This window comes from Bombus flavifrons, chromosome 7 (assembly GCF_040668555.2).
Source record: "Bombus flavifrons isolate JBK064 chromosome 7, iyBomFlav1_principal, whole genome shotgun sequence".
Taxonomy (NCBI): Eukaryota; Metazoa; Arthropoda; class Insecta; order Hymenoptera; family Apidae; genus Bombus; species Bombus flavifrons.
Window position 1 is genome coordinate 7,032,747 of NC_138448.1, and position 19,772 is coordinate 7,052,518.

A 19,772-nucleotide genomic window follows, 5' to 3' on the forward strand; every position below is an offset into this window, starting at 1 on the left:
AACGGAACGGTACCTTGAATCGATCGATCGATATTAGCTTCCAATTCACAAGGCGGGGACGATCGTGAAGAAGGGACGAGGGGAGAGGAATGGAAGGTGAGAAAACCTTTGAATGGAGAGGAGAGGTGGACGAGCACAAAAAGTAGCAGAGGCCTGCGGTGGACGACTTTCCTATGAAGCTCAGGGTGGAGGACGCGGGGCAGGATGTGCCAGGACCAATCAATTGTACACGCCGGTCTCCTTCTTCTTTCCCCCTCCACCTCGATTTCCTAACTTTTTTTCATCTTTTTCTCGCGGCTCCTTCCATCGAAACGTCAAGCGAACGAAGCCTTTGTTTTTGATCGTCGTCGGTTATTGTCAGAACTGGCGTAAGGAATTTTCGCGGATGCGAGAAGATTTTAGTACGAGTTTTGTACTTTAAGACACGATGTTGAGATGGTAGGAAGTAACTGCTTGTGAATTATATAGTGGCTTTCTGTTTCTGAGCTGGGTGCAACAGTGTTGGGCGTGGGTGGATGAAACGAGAGTCGCCGGTGGAAACGAAAGGATCTTGATGCGTAGGCACAGGTGTTTTAATGCTTTCAAAACGTGACCTTGCGGAGTAGAGATTTGCGAGGCAGAGGGAAATTTCTATAATGTATCCTTTGCTTCGAGATTTTCTTACCCAACTGGGAATACTTTACAAAGTGCACTATGGAAAAACGAACAGTTTTTTTATCTGCCACGAACTCGTAACAAACTTGTACATTATATTTCGAAATTGTAATTTCAATTCTTGAAAAAGAAATAAAAAATGTTTCAACTAAACTACCGCTCTGTTCAACCTCATCTCTAGAATCCTCTCAATCTTTACTTGAACCATTAATCATAGCCTACGCTTTTCTTTCGAAATCTACGCCAATTCTCTGTCACGTGCAAAAATAACGGAAACTGTTGCGTATTATCGACTAAAGAGCAACCGGTCAGGTCAAACCGATCGGTCGATATCGCGTACCTCGAATGACTTAACGTTCAAGGTGGAGGAGATGAAATAACTCGAGTTTTAGATTTAGACGGCACTTTATTTGTATTCGTTGTATCACTTAACCGCACTAAGTTGGAACTTTGTCGTCCTGTGTTTGTAGTCTTCGTTGCTTGTAGTTGAATTAAGTTCGGACTCTGTCGTCCTGTGTATGTAGTCTTCGTTGCTTGTAGTTGAACTAAGTTCGGACTCTGTCGTCCTGTGTATGTAGTCTTCGTTGCTTGTAGTTGAATGAAGTGAGGACTCTGTCGTCCTATGTCTGAACTCTCCGATGGTTGAAGCTGAACCCCGTTTCCCAGTTCCTGATTCTCTCCACCGTGTCCTTCCAGCTGGTCCTTTCCTGGGTTTTTCCTGGCCTCGAGTCATTACATTTACTGGCCTGAGAGAACCGGTAATTCGGAATTTCCTAATAAGGGAAATGGGTCTGTCCGTTCCATAAACGGACTAAAATTCCGAACAGAAACCCAAACCCAAAACTTATCTTCGCATGATCAACCGAACAGAACCTCCATCGACGTCTCGGCCTATGCCAACCGTAAAACTCCGCACTCACCACCGTTCCAACCAAAGAAGAAATCCTCACTGAGAAATTCTCTGTGTGTTCTGCTGCAAAAATAAGAAAGAATGACTCCCAATGCAATATTGCGTTCCCTTGCATCATCGACAGCACAGTCCATTTTTCTAATCATGGATTACGATCGCGATCCAGGAAGGTCAAGAGAAGCGTGCCAATCGAAAGTGTTTCGTATGCCAAGTCAGTATGCGGCCGAACCCGTCGTTTCCTAGCCTGGAAGATCGTGAAAGTGTAAGAAACTGCGTTGCAGATCCACCGCGTGCCGTTTATCGGCCAGGCATCGATAAAAATGCAAGGTGGCACGCGGCCTGGACCTTCACTGCCTGTGCAAGCGGCACGGTGGGCGGACTAGCAACGACCAAGGCGACTGAACTGAACTGGACTAGCGAGATACAACGGGTTCCGATTCCTTCAGGCGCCACGCAACCAACGGAGAAACTGTTTCCTGCGATCGATCGTTGCGCCAATTGTCACCTGATCGTGGCCCGGCGATCATATTCCGATTTTAACGATTGCGGTTTGCTGAAAATTTCCGAGTTTCGCGTTCCGAGGTTGATCTTGGAGTGTTGAAAGGATTTTGCAATTCATTCGGTTAAGGGTTGGTGATTTGATTTGGCGGAGTTTAAGTAGAAACTGTTGCATCTGCACTACTTTGTAGACTGAGAAAACTGAGTTTGAAATTGACGAAGTTCGATATTATTGCGCGGAGGAGCTAAAAGAATTGAATGTTTGTTGAAGAACTTTCTAAGCAGAATTGCATTGTTACGCGTTTGTATTCTTTACACTAATGAAATATACGTGGATTGATTAATTGCGTTTGTTTGAGAGATGAAGTTAGAGCGGTTTAGAAGCAGCACGATTGGAAATATCTTAAAGCTTAGTAAACGATTAAGAACTTTTTAATTCTGACTTTACGAGTTCTGATGGAAATTTGCGAATTTTAGTTCTAGACAAAATTTCCATCTTCGGTAACGTGAACATTTAGAGGTTGCAATTTTATACTGATTTTACTCGAAGCTTCACGAGTTCTGAGAAAGGTGGACAAGGTTCTGTGAATCGTCGGATATGAACAGTAAGAGAAATGGTGTGATGATCAGCAAAAATATATTATGGTAACTACCTTTTTTTACGAGTAGGACATAGGAAGAATATATTAATAAGTATATTTAAGTGCCGTGGTGATTAATTATCAAGATGGTATATTAATCTTTTGCTCAAACTAAAGAGATAAAATCTACCGCCTGCTCTAAGCTAAAGACGAATGAATCGATGTACGGTGACTTAATTAGACAAAATTAAGAGCAGTCGATTCTCATTTAGAATCCTCTATCTAACCGAACGGAATGAGAATGTTGCATGCATCGAATGTCTTTTCGCTGGCGAGAAACTGGTATTCAAAGTGGACGGGATGGAAAATAGAGGAAGAAGAAACAGACGCAACCGGTCCTTTTTCTAGGCGGGAAAAACTCAGTAGGAAGTCCGCGATATTACAGTTAGCCACGTGTATAATCTACCGATTATCCACCTGATCCCAAGCCTGATCGGACCATTGTATTCTATCGGTCGAAATCTCGTCGACTACAATGAATTTCTGTTTCGTAGCCTTACCGTTAATGCACACGAATCGATAAAAAACAAACATGGCAAAAATCCATGTCACGATGTCCGTTTCACCGTGACCAGGAAACAGTAGCAGATATCCTACGTAAAATAATCTTTAATCCAAAATAAAAAATACTATTTCTTGCAAAAATATCGTGTTTTCACTTTGGAAAATTTTGCCCCTGCGATTTTCACGAAACAACGCAATAACGATACTAAAGTTTAAAAATTCGTACATTTCTCATATTTTAAGGTGCTAAAACACGTTTAACGATTGCCTTTTCTTAATAATTATCTATTTGCGTTAATTATGTAAGAGCGAGATTCTTTCATTATTTTCGAAGATCTTTCAGATTCTTGACACGAGTCTATGGCACTCTACTTGGGTATAATAATCATTGAAGATTCGAATAGATCGAAACATATAGAATGTTTGCTCGTCGTAGTAAAATTATTTTCGACCGTACATAGAAATAAAAAAAACATACAGTGCTTCTAGATATTTCCGGTCAGATGTACAATTTTAATCCGGATATACTAATGACGAAATCGTTTCGATGGAAACAAAGTCGTCTGACACGATGTTTCCCGTAAACGTTAACAGGAACGCGACATGTATTACACATACATATGCAATTAAGGGTTCTTCTTCATTCTCGATGACGAGGGTAAACGTAAACCTTTTTTGTTTCATAAACTGGTTAATCAGTGGACGATATAAAGACGCGCAATAATTGAATAACAGCTATAACAGGAGAATAAAAAGAATCGAGCGGAGGATTTTTAATTTACGCCTTTGAATTCCTCGTTTGCTAGAATCGTGTGCAAAGAATATTCGATTGGATGCATGAAACAATTTAACGGGTAGAACGAAGATAATGCCAGGTTGTCGTTAGCTTGACTTTTTCATAGTTAATTTTACGTTGAGATGCTTTTTACAGCACACCAGGGATGAACGTGTGTACTGTAGTTTGTTTAAGGTTTACAGAAGATACAGAAAGATCGTATAATTGCACGAAATGACAGCGAGTAGGTTACAACGTGGAGTTGCACGAGTTTGCCTTGGACGACCTTTCATTACTGATCGTTAAAATCGTCTAAACGATCACCGTGCGGCCGACGATGAAAAACTGTACCGTTCCGTTAAAAGATATGAGGGTGGCCTTGAAATCTGGCGTACGCCTTCATTAGCATAGAAATCTGTATTGTTTCCTGTGTACCTGAGTGTTTCTGCAATTATCACGTACACAATATATCACAATATACAATGCGATCGTAAAACAGTGTCCTGCGTTCGTTATCATGAAACATTTTTCCAAGCATGAAAACGTATCGTATGAAATTGTACGTTATACAGCAGAACCTTCGTGTATCCGAACAGGTTTGGACACAAGGCAGTTTCGATAACACAGATTTCCCGGATAACTATCCTTTCCGATTCTTTTTATTAGTTCAAATACGAGCGTTACAATTGCATTCTCCTTTTTTGACACATAAATTAATTTGTATAAAAACAAAAGATATATTAATATACTCGCCATAAGAATATGTGTTTGTGTTGTAGATTCGTATTGCGAAATTACGCTTGATCGTAGTTCGGCGAATTTAATCGATATTAACTCGTCGATATAAACTACCATAAATAAAATTTTACGGTATTTGAAATTAACAGGACGATACTTTTAAAGAGTTGAAACGTAGAGACGACAAGTTTGAAATGCTAAAAATCTTGACCTACGCCACTGTGATTTTCAGCTGAAGATTCGCGGAAGGGAAACTCGCCCGTACGTGTACGAACTGTAGAGCGGAAAGCGCGATTTGGCGGCAGGTATCGAAACGAATCGCGTCGCCCCGGCTCTTTCATTTCTCTTCGTGGCAGATACGTGGCCCCGTCGCGTCGGTTCCACGAGACAAGCGCATAGATGCGACGATCGTGCTTGAAGATAGAAAAGTTGCATAGCTGGTCGAGGGGCTCGGGAAACGGGTCGCGATTCGTTGCGTGCAGAAACGGTCTTGCGCGGACCGCATTAGAATATGTATTCCAATCTGTATCGAACGTTCCGCGTTACTCATATCGCGCGGCTGTAAACGCGTGGGCTATGCCGTATGCTATTTAGTAATTTTCATAACGGCCACAGATATCGTTCCTTGAATGAAAAAAAAAAAAAAAAAAGAATGGAAAGTGTATCTACGTACCAGGTGTCGAGAAGTGATCACGCAGCGGAGGCTGTTTCTATGAATATCAATACGATTTTTCAACGATAAAACACACTATAGGAATTTTACGGTGGTATTGTGAAGGCTGACACGATTTTATTACACGACTGTATAGCAGATATTGTTTTTCAGATAAAAGATGTCGATACGTACGACTTATATTAAAAACGAAAGTTTTTAGCGCTGGGACTATCATCATATATCATACGTAGATAATAATAATTGAAGCAAGAAAAATGAATAGACAAATCATTTTTCTATCTTACAATTAGTAGAAGTTGTGGTTCATTTTTCCAATAGCATTTCTTAGGAATCGTAGAATCAAACGTCTGGAATCCCTCGTTTTAAATCGTCAAAATATCGTGTAAGTTTATTGTTTGTAGCTCCTTATGAAGCTTCCATGCTTTTTAAATGGCAATTTGATTTTATATTCGAGATTTTATTCACGTAAGTAAAAATAACCCAAATATTTTGTTACTTGAAAACACATCATCATCGTTATTCGGCAGAAATAAAACACATTCACTTTAAAAAAAATATTCAATAGTAGGTGTCCTAATATATTTATAGCCGATAGCGTAATATGGTTGCCATTTTATCTTTTTATACCAACGATGCACTCATCTGTAATTACCCTAAGAAAATCGTTCCTAGTCATTTTTATTTTGTTTGTTATCCTCGATCCTAATTTTTTCTGCGCTCCTTTTATACGCGTTTCGGTTCACCTTGAGCCCGTGAAAAGGTAGAAATTCGCGGCCGAAGCTTGTTCCGTGACGCCTCTCGCGGTTTCGAGAGACGTCTACTCTGGTTCAGTGAGCAAAAAGTCAATATTAATTTCCGGTAGCTCTGATGGATTTGTCATAGTTCCACCTCCGGTCACGAACGCCTCGTAAACGGCTCGCCTCGTCCCTCCTCTGTTCGATAAATGGGTGACTGGACCGGCCATTACTGAACGAGATCGCTGGTTCGATCTACGATCGACTTTGTAATTATTTAGATCGCCTGATCGATTTACTATCCAGCCTTTGATACCGTTTTTCTTGTTTTACGAGGTTTGAACTAGTTCGAGATGGATATCCGTGGGATTTCTTGCTGGAGATTTGGTTTAAAAGATTGAGATCGCTGGACGTTAAGTGTTTGAGAGTACAGTATGGTTTGAAAGGAAATTGACTTCCAGATGGAAGTTTCTTGAACAGAAATACCGTTATCGGTTAATTAATCCTTTTGTAGCATAAACAGCATTTGATATTTTATTGCAAGAGTTTTCGTAAACGTTTTCGTAACCAATAATATATCTGTTGGAAGATGGAGATCGGCAAGTACAGTACGGCTTGAAAATAATTGTGACTTCGATTGAAAGTGGGAGGGTGAGGTATCGAGATCGAACGACTAATCGAGCGTATCAAGTTGCATTAGTTATTGTTCCATTAGACGGAACTCGTTCTCCAAGCAAGCGTTTGCTCTCCGAAACGATAAGTGACATGTCAGGAACGACGTTGGTTTTGCTAATTTGACTTTCGCTCGCACCCGTGTTACGTGCCTGTTTAACGGGTTATTAGTCCGCTGCGATTGCACCGGCGCGTTCGCGTCACCGCTGTACTCTAACATTCAGGGAAACAGATATTTAAGATAACTTTCGAATCTTTCCCTTACCGTTATCGTTATTTTAAAACGAAGTTACGAAAATCGTTGCATAGATTGTTCTACCAAACAGTAAAGGAACGAAGACAAACAAGTTAGCCTTTATAAAAGCAATTTAAGATTATTATTGTGAAAATTATACTATTATTTATCCATACACTAATGAATCAAGGAGGAGACGAATTATTTCTCAATATAAGATCAGAATATACAGTTTCTTGTCATTTATCAAATAATCAAGAAGAAAATACAAAAGAATCCGAATTATCTCTCGAATATAAAAAATAATAGATTTTCTACACAATAAAATTACTAACAATAATTCACAATAATCGATTGAGTAACATATTCGGAATCATTGCGCGTGTCACCGATGACAAACGACGGACGAAGTGTGATACCTACATTACCTGCATGAGAACATAAATCTTCTCATATTTTCGCCAGGAAGAATCTTGTCTAGCACAACGTTTAAAATCCAAAAACGATGCTTACAATCTCAACGAGTTCGACCAGTCTCCACCCTTCCGTGTACTTAGAAAGCCATTACTCAAGAAATTCCAAGCCGTCCGGCAAATTCAACCGATCCAACGGTAGATCCCTATCCGTGATCCTCTAGCTACCGTGGATCTCCGCTTGCCTCTGTCCACTAAGAAAAAGATCAAGCAGAGCCGAGTTCTCGATGAAGATAGAAACGTTCGGGGTCAAGGAATCGGCAGATGAACCAGCAGATAATCACGGAACCGGCGTTTATATAGAATGTAGATGTAATCACCGGGCTCGCAGCACTCGAAACAGAGGAGACTTTCTCGAACGCAACCCAGGTTCTGTATCTCTCTCTTTCTCTTTCTTTGGGAAACGAGAGGCCAGATGTTGATCCTTGCCAACGTTGGTGGGATTCAGCTTGGTACCTGTTACCTGCTACCTAGCGTTGCACGATGGGGGATGAGAACGAAACCACTCATGGGATTAGAGCGTGCCACGTGCCACTACTTCTACAGGTGGCTCTTTAAAACTCACTTATCCGCCTCCTTCTCCGAGTCACTCCCTCGCACGCGTCTCTATCCTTCGTGGCGTGCGTTTGCAACGAGAAAAATTGACAGGTATCGGTTAGGAAGATTAATTCTTTGTCGTTGGACCGCCACGAAGGAGGCGCCTGAACTTTGTCTTCGATGTCGAATGACACAGCCAGTGTGACTGCGGTGAATATTTACGTTCGCTTCGACCAGAGTTGGTAGTAGCAGGTGAAAAATATATCTACAAAGGGTTAAAGAATGGATGTTTCGATAATTTTTGCAAGTTTACGTGCAGTAACATCGAGGAAAATTAAGGATCACGCGTTTCTTGAGTTCTTCTGTTAGCGACGAAGAAATTGAAAGGAATTTCATTTGTCTGAACTTGTTAGACGACGAACAGTTTCCGTAACAGGATATCGTCTACGCTTATTATATTTCCTCTCTGTGTAGAATGTTTCATTCGACTAATAAGAGTTGACGTTCGGATAAGTGGGGAAATCTATTTAATGGAACTCCAATGAAAATTTCGCTGCAATAAGCGAACTTCTACTTTGCAACGGTATTTATAAAATTGGCAATCGACGGAACGTTACTTGAGCCGACAGTTTTCTGACTCATAGACGTGTGGGCCCCTGTAACGCAAAAAAGTAAATCGATCGGCTCAGAGATCTCGTAAGTCGATCCGATCAAACGAGCCAAAAAAGAGGGACCAGTGGAAAAATCGTTTGATCCAATTTACCCTTTCTCGCAGAAAATTCATTGCTTCTTACTTAGAGGCGTGCAAACCATTAGAATTCCAGAAAAAACACCAAGAAATGGGCGTCGGTATAAACAGGTTCCCCGCAAGGTTCGCGTTTTTACGTAATCGAAAAATCGACGGGAAACCTAATTAAGCGGTATGCAATCGCGAGTTTGCGAGTCGGTCGTCGAACCACGATCGCGTTCCGAGCCAAACGATCCACGAAATGATCGTTAATTCTCGTTGCACGTGCAAAGTACCTATCTTTTCAGATTGCTAATCAGATACTAAGGTGATAAGGTTGACGCTGCTGTCGAGATTCACGCGATTAATCGTGCAGTATGCATCACGGTCCTTACGAGCTTAATGTCGCCGATCGTCCCTTGAAATGTGACTTTGTATACCGGCCAATGAAATCTCATACATTGCGTGTAATAAGCGGTGTGCTGTTGGTTTATGGCACGCGTATATCAGTGAAAGAGATAGTAAATATCTGAAAGTGATATTTGTCATGGTCTTTCAGTAGCAGAAAACCGGAATCAGAGCACAGAGCAAAGGCTGAGAAGAGTTAACTGAGAAATTCTGAAGAATTGAACGAGAGTTACAGTTGCTTTATCGAGCAGAGATACGTACGATGGTGTGATTGAAAGTTCCGTATATCGTTCGATGTAGTGTTCTTTTAGGTTGGTTGTATAATAGACTCGAAAGTTTATTATTTTGACGGAGAAGCTTGTGACAGTAGTATCTGTGTCTTTAAATAGTTTATAGTAGCTTTAATTTGATATTGTTTGGTTGTTAGAAATCTATAATGTCAGGGAGTTGTACGATATCTTTAGTTTGGTATTGAGTAGATAAAAATTGAATTGTGTGGCAGCAGATAACGTGGTTTTTCCTAATATAAGATACCGCGGATTTTACAAAGTTACAAAATGTAACTGTAAACTTAATTTTTTCAAGAGTAGATATTACTTTAGAAGGGTTGCAATCGAGCTAAATAACAGATTAATTAAAGAATTCCATCATAAATTCTAGTTCGAAAGATTCTGTCTTATATTCTGCTCCAAGTGACACAATTTGTACAATTATCGGTAGAAGAAATTATTCCATAAGGAAGGTATTACATCAAATTCCAGTGAATTCTCCTTATCAAACTCAGAATATCCAGAATAATCATCGAAGAATTCAAGCCATCTCCAAATTTCTCCTCAGATTTAAAACAACTCGCGTCAATCGTCAAAAGAATAATTCAAGAAATCGACAAATTTCTGCATCCTAAAACAACTTGACCCGTAAGCAATCTAAAGACTCTCTTCCCTAAAATTCAAAACACCTTCGATATAACACTACAACGTGAAACAACGCCTCTACACTGCACGCTATCTGGCCGTTGCATCGGTAGAACGAGGCACGAGATTCTCGATGGAAGTCTCGGGGGACTCGATCGTGCAAGAACGGCCGTGAACGGCACGTGCCACGGCTGGCTCATCCGGAACCGGTGATTCGCGAAACCAGGCGCGTCTTTTCCCTTTTAGCTGGTCCAACGGCTGGACAGGAAGCTGTGAAACCGGAATCGAAGCTCGAACGGTGCCACGTCGCGACAGACGACGCGAACGTACTTACATACAGTACATATCTGTCACGTGGGCTGCCGCCTCTCTCGCCATGCTCCAGTAGGCTCGTGGATTTTTGTTCATTAACAGGACACCACGCGCCACCGGATTGTCGACCAGGTCGAGCCAGCATCGACGTACAGCGCGCGATAACAATTCCTGGGATTTACGAGCCGATTCCTGATAAACCGCGAAACTGCTCCATTCGTCCACGATGTATCACTTCCACGATCGATCGATGATTTATGACGTTTCCTGGTGTTAGAGTTCGAAGGTGGAGCGTGCAGTTGCAGCAGCTGTTCCAGCTTCGATGGGACATCGTGCAGATTTGCAGGGATTGGCTTGCGAAGGTTAATTGATTTGGGGTGTTTAGGTGTATCGGTTGTGAAGGAGGCAGTATTGGTTAAATAATCAATTCGTGGTTCATCAATTTTGATAGATTTAGCTATTTTACAGTTTTTTACAGTTTACGTTGTTCAATAATAAGTTGTTCAAGGGTGGTAAATATATCCAGCAACTTTAGCAGAATTGATATCTTATTCAAATGTAATGTTAGTTAAGTAGTTGCAATTATTCAAAGAAATTATTCGTCTTACACTTGTTTGTATTCTTAGAAAGGAACACAGTCTTTACACGTTTTTGCATTTATTGTCTTTTTCCACAGTTGCGCATTGTAGGTTTTGCGCGATTAAGAGATTAGATTTAGTATGCGCCAAAGTAGTGGTAACAATTAATGGAAACTATGCTGTGATGGATATTTTATTCCAATGCAGTTACTGTAATAGTAAACATTTTCAAACAACTACTGCAATTTTAACAAAGAATAGACAAAAATCCTACCTGCCAATGGTTTTTCAAGACCTACACATTTAATCTTAAAATTGTTACTTGACTTAAAAAGAAATATTGAACTTCTAACTAGTATGAAGCACATTAGACCTATAAATAAATCATGATATTGAATTGATAATATTTATGTAATTTCACGTTTTATGAGCACATCTAAGGAAATAGAATCTAAATGAAGTACCTCGTTTCATCTATTTTGTTTTTACACATTATGCAGTCTCATAATAATCCAATCACAATTTAAGACTGTAAAGCAAGTTCCCATAAACTCGTGTAATTTAACAGTTACGTTATAACTACATAAATTCTCAATCTTTCGATCTCAAGGAACGATCGGCAGCTACAGATTCGTGTTCGGTTCACGTTGGTCACTGTACCTCGCTATTAATGTAGATATATGCGTTTGTGAATTGCTGGTGTACCTGCACCACGTGCGTCGTCGCTGTGGCCAAGTACGGGTAATGAGGCTAATGAGCAACCACAGTGATCTTTTTGTTTGATGAAAGCTCGACCGAACGCCGATGCTAATCCCTCGCACGCTCGTAGATTACGTCGACGAGCAGGCTACGCCTCGACTGAATATTCATGCGGGCCATCGAGTGTCGCGCGATCATCGTCGCCTCGATATGCCCACGACCATCGTCTCAACTAGCGAACATTGATGATAAGGACGGACGAGTTCGTGAATTCTTCGATCTTTATGAATTATTCAATTCTTCGATCGTAATTCGCTACCCCATCGTTAGTGCAAATAATCGTGGTAGACCCGTTCATCCGTCGATTAAAGCTTCATAAAGCTGCAGTTGAGAAATTATGATGTTCCTTGTGTTTCATCCGAGTAATACGCGAGTTGAAGTTAAAATATCTTTTGATGTATTAATTTCTTTATCCCTTCACATTAGTAACATGAACCATTTCTATTAACAAAAAGAAAAAAAATGTAGTTGTTGGAAGTACATGTAACATTGTAGATATTAAAAAGTATCGTTCTACAAATGTGATACTTTTTGAGCTGTTCATCTTCTACCTTCGATAATTTTCTCTAACTGCACTGATAACGAAGTTATCATTCGAAACAGTTATGTGCATCACCCACATGATAAAGAGGAAGCTAATATGTTTTATTCGCCCACTCTTCGTCCAAAAATGTAACCTTCTAACTTTCAAAATCTCTCAATCGCTCCACCTTCATCCTTCCTAACGTCGAAGAGAGCCAGAGAGCGTAAAGGAAGTATCTCTCGAATTTCCAGGAGAACAGCGGCGATGATCGCGCGCTTACGTAAACAGTAAATAGTGGAAGGCGATGTTGGCAGCTTAACTAGTCAGCCACTGGATAGCCTTAGCCACCGGTAGTAGTCGTCTGAACGCTACCTTTCTTCCTGCTCATCTTTCTTCGCCGGCAGCTCGATCCTCCTTGACTGGCGGTAATGGCGGTGCTCTCGGCGCTTAACAACGCGTGACAATATGCATCAAGAAATTGCCCGAGCACCCTGAACGTTTCACAATGGATCCATACCTTGCCTGTTCGCGGTACACCAACGTAGAAGCACGTTCTGAACCGATTGCAAAGCAAAAGCTGAAGAGTCGAAAGGGAGAACTGTGGCGAGTCTCACGCGAAAACGCCTATACATTATGCAACCAGTGGAACCCATAAAAGAACGTTCGACGTTTGGGATCGAAAATGGGATTCTGGAAAGTATTCATCGCTTCTGGAACGTATCCCATGGGATTTCGAGGTTCGGTAGACTCTATATCGACGCCTGGATTATTTTCTTTTCCCTTGTACTATGGTTCGTCGGTCATGTTTATTAATTTATTCGAATCGTCCAGTGGAATCTCTGGTATTCCAGCGATGATCTATATGGCGAAGCGTTCCACGAGGATTCTGTAACTTCCGTGTTGCATTCTTTCTCACGTTAGCCAGTTCGATCGTAAAGCCGGAAATCGGGCGTCGGTTAATACGGCCATCTTTTCCTCTACCGGTCCGGCCAGGTCGATCTGTTTTTAATATTGTTCATGGTGGAATATTAAGCGCTACAGGTTCTAGTTAGTTGTTTGTATAGGTTGAATAGGCCTGGTTGGTATGTGCTGCTTCTTGTTTCTTACCGTGGAATTCGAGGGTTTATTAAGTACACTGAATGTCCGAGGCTCTATATGAGAAATTCTTTCGCTTTACGAGGCGCTGTGAGATGAAGCTGGTTTCTAATCGATACGATCAGGTGAAATTTGTAATACGATTAAGTGTTTCGCTATCTGCAACTGCGTAAATTTTTAATTCATAATCAACTAGACTATACCGGGAATTCAATGAGAACTATTCCTTTTTATAAATACATTTCTACGGTGGCTCTATACAATACAACTCTTAAATGTATTTATTTAACCATTTCGTTTATACAAGTAAATTTTCCGATCGTATCTAGTAGCATAAATATCATTTAACTATTTCATTCATACTATATTCTTCGTTAAATATGAGTATACTTGTTTAAGTAACAATACGTTTTCGATATTCATTCCAGCTACGAAACTCAGGAATCCTCACTTAACTATTCCATTAACCTAAACTTATCCTGTGACTTAACACAGTTCCGCGAGTAATCCTAACTTCTCACCCTTCGTTACAAACCTCATTAAGAATGTGCAATTCTTCCTAGAAAATCGATTAACGTATCCAAACCTTTACTTGGACAAACCATCTGTGAATCCAAGTTTAGAAACCTCCTACAACTTCCTTGTAAATAACAATCACACGCGAAGCTTCCCTCCTTGCGCAGACGCGATTCTTTCGTTGTTTGTTGGTTGCGGTTCTAAAATTTCAAATTCTTTCACAGAGTAACCCAACTGCGAAACCCAGTCAAGAAATGTCGTACAACCTTTTCCTAGATAGTGACCGCACGCGAAGCTTCTTGTTCTATGCAAACACGATCGGTTATTGGCATATAGCAGTCTTGGTAATCTTAGCAGTCCTAGTGGAACGTAATCTTTTCACGAAAGAACCCATCTACGAAACCCAGTGCAGAAATGTTTCACAACCTTGCCTTCGATAGTGACCACACGCGAAGCTTCTTTCTCTACGCAAACTCTCTGGCAAGATTCTTCTGTCGTTGGCTAGTTGCAGTCCTATTGTAGTACGCGACCAAATTCTTTCACGGAATAACCCATTTGCGAAACGCATCCTAGAAACCTTCTACAACCTCCTTCTAGATAGTGACCGCACGCGAGGCTTCTTTTCCTACGCAAACACGATTCCCTGGTTGTTGACTCGTAGCAGTCCCGGCGAGTTCCGACAGTTAGAGGCTCGCTGTCTAAAGAGAGGGGCTAGTTAGCGAGGTGCGCGGCCGTTCGGGGCTGCCATAAACAATGGTTTTAGCGAGTGCGTACACACAGCCGGACTCCCACGGTTCTCGCAACAGGGAAAACGGGAACGTCTCCTGCAACGAACGAGCCTGGTCTTTACGCGCACTTTGCCCGTCCGACGTTCACCCACTTTGGCTTTAGTTAAGGCCGTTTCTGACCGTGGAGACTTCCTCTCTCTCTTTCTCTCTCAACGATCGTCTGGGCTTTTACCCGACGTTTACTCGGCGTTCTAGCTACATTCCAGCGTCCATTAGGCGACCAGCACGAGCCCCCCTTGTTCGAAACCACGCCGCGGACCAGAAGGTTATCCCGATTGCCTACCAGCTAAACAATCATCCTTCCCCTCTCACCCGTCCTCATTTCCGATAAGTTCCTGCCTTTTTTGCTTACCCCCGGTGCAAACGTTGCAGTTTCTTTGCCCAACGGCGGGAAGCCCTGTCGTTCCGACGTTAGCCGTCCGATAGTTTTTTCGGCGCGGAAACGACGAGATGATCGTCGGTTTTCTCAGGTTTAGACAGCCACAGGACTAGGCGAGTTTCTCTGGTTACCTGAGATTCGAATAGGTGTTGGGTGCGCTCTCTCTTGTCGCTATTTCGAGTGGGATTTGAATGGGATTGGATTTGATACGAAATTGTTCAGACATTGTTCATAATATCTATATGTTTGTGATGTTATACGTTGTTAAAGATTTGTGATTCTATTTAGAGTATTTAAACTTAGGGCTTCTTAAAGGAATTTCAGGTTTCTCTTTATGAGGAATTCTGTAGCAAACAGGACAAGGTTTTTGCGGATAATTTATTTATAGTATACTTTAAATATCACTTTAAACATTTCAAATATCAAGATGCAGATGTAGATCATTAAAAATAAAATATTACTCGAGATATTAATTAAAACTACATCTGTCGTGGGATACGAAGAAGTATTCCAAATTTTAACCAATCCTTTGCAATCTGAAAAGCTTTTTGAAACTAAAAATTCTGCTTAAAAAAAAGAGGGGATTATAGACATTTATGAACGTGCCTTCTCATTCTTATCACGTTCAGCGGTCTTCCTTTCTCCATTCTTTATCGTTGAAAACAAAATTAAATAAAAATTTCCACCTTACAAGTGTCCGTAACAGTTCAATATTCGATTGTTCAATTACAAATAAAAAACAAACGACGAGAGTTTGATACTTCAAACGATTCTCAGATCTTACTCCCACGCACAAAAAGATTCACGGATACCTTGCGAAAATTGCGGAACACGGGTGCTGTTTGGAATTTCACGGATGACCGGCGAACAACCAATGACAATTGGCTAGTCCGACGTAGCCAGCTCGGGAAGATTTTACGCGATTCTTCGGAGCAATTCTAACCGCGGGAACGAGAGATATTCTCGTCTTTATAGCTACTGATTCTACCGTACGTTTATTAATACGCCGCCAGAGTATCGCTGCCCCGAGAATCCTCGAGTTCCACGAATCGGTTCTAAAGCAAATACGGGAATTATTTTCTGTTATAAGCGGATACTTCTCTGTTTACCACGTCACTTGATTCTGACGAAGTTTTAAAATAGTATTTGCAATGGCCTAGAAAAGTAGAGTAAATAAACGCCGCCTTTCACTGTTGTATCGTCGGAACACCAACGCGATTACGATAATCTAGCTGGACAATGAAAATGATCTAGAATACCATTGAAATGAAAAGTACATTCTACTTGTTTTAACGTAATGACGACTTCTTTTCGATTGACTCGATCGCGTTCTTGGATGTCATTTGAGAGATACAAAGACAAAATTCTACAAGAAACAAAGTCTTCGATTGAAGATACAATTTGTAAAACTTGACAAATGTATAAAAATATAAATCTGCGCAAACATCCGTAGTCTTGTGACTCTATGGAAGATACGGCGATTCCAAATTTTCCTTTGACAAATATCTGTGATGATTAGTCGTCACGGATAGAATGCGAGTACTGTCTATAACCCATCTCCCATAAACTTTCCTTTTCTTCGAACGCTAGAAACATAGTTACAATTAAAGAACGTCTAGAGGAATAAAAATATTCATAGTGAATTCAACGACCGCAAACACGAACGAAACGAAACATTCGATCGATAGTCTAAAAACTAAAATTCCATAAAATTTCCATTCCCTGGAATATTAAAAACCTCATCACGAACAAGTAGTAACGTTTAACGAAAAATCGGATTTCGTTGGTCAATCGAATGGCCACCAACGAACCAAAAATTCAATTTACACCCTGAAACAATCGAATCATCTCAACTTCCTCCGAGCACGGAGGTCGCAAGAAAAGCAATTCTACCACGGTGGAACCGAAATACGGAGCGGCTAAGCGTCCACTGCTTGGCATCTAGGTCGGCGATCCGGCCAGAGTATCGGCCGAAACGGACACCTCCATTCATCCTTTCATTCATCCGGGGAATCAGCGGTGGCTTAAGCCCTCGCAGGCGGCGGCCTTCTCGGGCCCGTAATAAGCAAAAAAGCAGAGGCCTGCCGGGCCATTACGCGGAGAAGAGCGAGGAAATCGTCGACCGCGGGCGTAAAAAGCGTGGCAAAGGCGATTCGAGCGCGGCTCGACCGCCGCCGCTTCATTTTTCTGCCACTCTCCTCTCCCTCTCTGCAACGCCCGCGACGATGCTAGACACGGCCCGCCATTGTCTACGGTATTCTTGCGCGGGAAAAGACGCGAGAACTACCTTCGGATCGAAACTGTGTTACCATTTTCTTGAAAGGAGGGTGGCGGGGGGAGCTCCGTGCACCTGTGGCGCGACTAACCGACACGGCGGAAAGAAAACGCGGTAGGGAGTTGATTTTTCATGGGGAAGAAGCTTCTTGCGTTCGCGTTCGAGAAGTCTTTGTTCGTCGGGAATTTGTTTTGTTGCTCGTCATTTGAATGGCTGAACGGACGAGGCATGTTGGTTGAGCAGCTAAAACGTGGATCGATGAAGATCCTATCGGAGGTTTCCGAGAGCTAATTTAACTTAAGCTTTCGAATTTTTAGAATAGCACGTTGTGTCCGTTTTGCATCCTTTCCGTAGTATCGTTTATGTATTTGTTTAACTTCTGCTATTGCTCTACGTATATTGTATTTACACGAGGTTTTTTGAAGTTACGTAATTTGTTAATTCGCTTATGCGTATAGTTACTTCGAAACTTTGCAATGTATTTATATAAGGGAAATTGTGTTCAAGGATTATAAGGAAATATGACAAAGAGGACATAATTGGAAACAATAAAACGATATCGTTGTAAATTATTTCGAGCAAAATCCTGCCTCTGATAATGAAATTAATAACTGATTTATAGTATTAAAGGGAATATTCGTAGATTTCTTAATGATTATTGCACTGATAATTTGTGAATATCGAAAGTAAAGTTTAAAAATGCGCAATGAAACGGTGACTACGCAGTATTATAAAAGGATCGAGTGACCATATGGAGTCACAGAGATGGCAAAAATCGCAAGAATAATAAATATTAATAGAAGAACTCACCAGTGTAGAAAACTACCCGTCATCGTGACGTTGGATATTCTTCCAAGGTCGTAGCGTCAGCATCCACTCCCATATCTTCTTTGGAACACACCACTGAATCAAAAATTACTTAATCAGAATCGCGCAGTTAACATTTACAGACACGAAGCTTCGTGTACGCGAGCTCGAGCGTGACTGCCCTTGTCGTTCGAAAATTTTTGGGGTGGGGCAGGCACACTACGGAGAAGGATATCGAATGTTGTGTTTACGTGTTTCAAAATTCAAAATACAAGTATATTATGTTTGGAATGTGTATGTTATTGATTCACAACTTCCCTTGAGCAGCAATTTAAAAGAAAAAAAAGACGCTTCGTTACTCTATTAAACGCACATTATTTCCAAAATTATCGAGTTAAAAATCTTTTACTACATAATATTCTTAATAAAAATTCATTTTGACCATGCAATTTATTAATTCTCCATACTAATTTAAAAAAATAATTCTTTATATAGTTAATAAACGCTATTTATTATTTAACTTACTTTGCGTGTTTAAAATTTTCAATTAAAAATGGATTAGATTATAAATTTTATTAAATATAATATTTTTGTAATTCCCCTTTCATTAATTAATTCTGTTTTGTAGAAATGGAAAGTTTAACGTAATTGGATGTTGAATATGTTCTAGAAGGAGACGAGGGGTTGAACAGACGCCTCGTCCAAATCGACGGGGTGTTGTCCGAGGCGGAGGAGGGTGGCGGAAGACGAGGGTCGGAAGGAGGGTGGCGTGCTATGATCAGCATGGAGCTTCCGGCACATACGACGCAGCATGGTGCTCTTCACCTGGGGGTCGGGGTCGGGGTCAACCCAGGTGACCCAGCCGGAAGTGCTCTGACCGCCATTCATCCGCATCCTCAGGATCCCCTGGCCCTCCACCACCATAATCACGGAGCTGCAACACCCGGAGGTATGCACGAGGACTCCAAGAAAAAACGTATGTTTCTTCTTTCGAATCCATGTCCCCCACTTTTTATTTACTATAAGAATAACGTAAGAAAGTGTTCAACTTGATTTCAAACTCGAAAACATTATCTTAAAAATATTCAATCTTTTCTTCATAGAATGTTACTATTAGATAAAGACACTTTCCTGCGATTCTAGTTTTAATTAATTGTAAGTATATTCAATTATTTTCTGCGTCAAACATTCTTTTTTATTATAAAACATTTTTATTATATATATTATAATTTTTTTTATAGAATTCACGAAACGGAATTTCATAAGACGAAGACAGTTTCTTGAGATTATACTTCTCATTAATTTTAAATATAATTTAATATACGTATGGCTCATGAATCTGTCACATTTTTTGGGACTCTGATAGAACTTGTAGGAATAAATTTCTTCTTGTTGAGCATTAGTCCTTCAATGAAATCGATATAGATGAGTTCATGACAATTTCATTCGTCGATTAGCGGGACAAACGAGTTTGGGTACGACGTGCAAGTCGCCAGGTTAATGTTTCATCACGGTAATTGGTCTTCTTCTTGTCCGCGTTGTCGAGTCGACGTCCACCCTATAAAAACGAGCCACGGGTGATGCCGACACTTGTATACTGGTTCTTCGCCTGCCTCTGTGTATCAACACACTTCTGGACATTCC

The 19,772-nt window shown here is 40.9% G+C and overlaps 1 protein-coding gene and 1 long non-coding RNA gene across 2 annotated transcripts in view; one reads left to right on the forward strand and one right to left on the reverse strand.

Annotated features, from left to right (window-relative positions):
• The window catches only part of LOC138181583 (uncharacterized), a 177,672-nt gene that overhangs the window by 65,893 nt on the left and 92,007 nt on the right, over positions 1–19,772 (reverse strand). The window contains exon 3 of the long non-coding RNA XR_011173537.1: positions 18,132–18,224. This is a non-coding gene — a long non-coding RNA (uncharacterized LOC138181583). The remainder of the gene's footprint in view (positions 1–18,131; positions 18,225–19,772) is intronic.
• The window catches only part of sv (paired box protein shaven), a 143,195-nt gene continuing 142,303 nt past the window's right edge, over positions 18,881–19,772 (forward strand). The window contains exon 1 of the mRNA XM_069116518.1: positions 18,881–19,104. Coding sequence (XP_068972619.1) covers positions 18,903–19,104 — 202 coding nt within the window. The 5' untranslated portion in view covers positions 18,881–18,902. The remainder of the gene's footprint in view (positions 19,105–19,772) is intronic.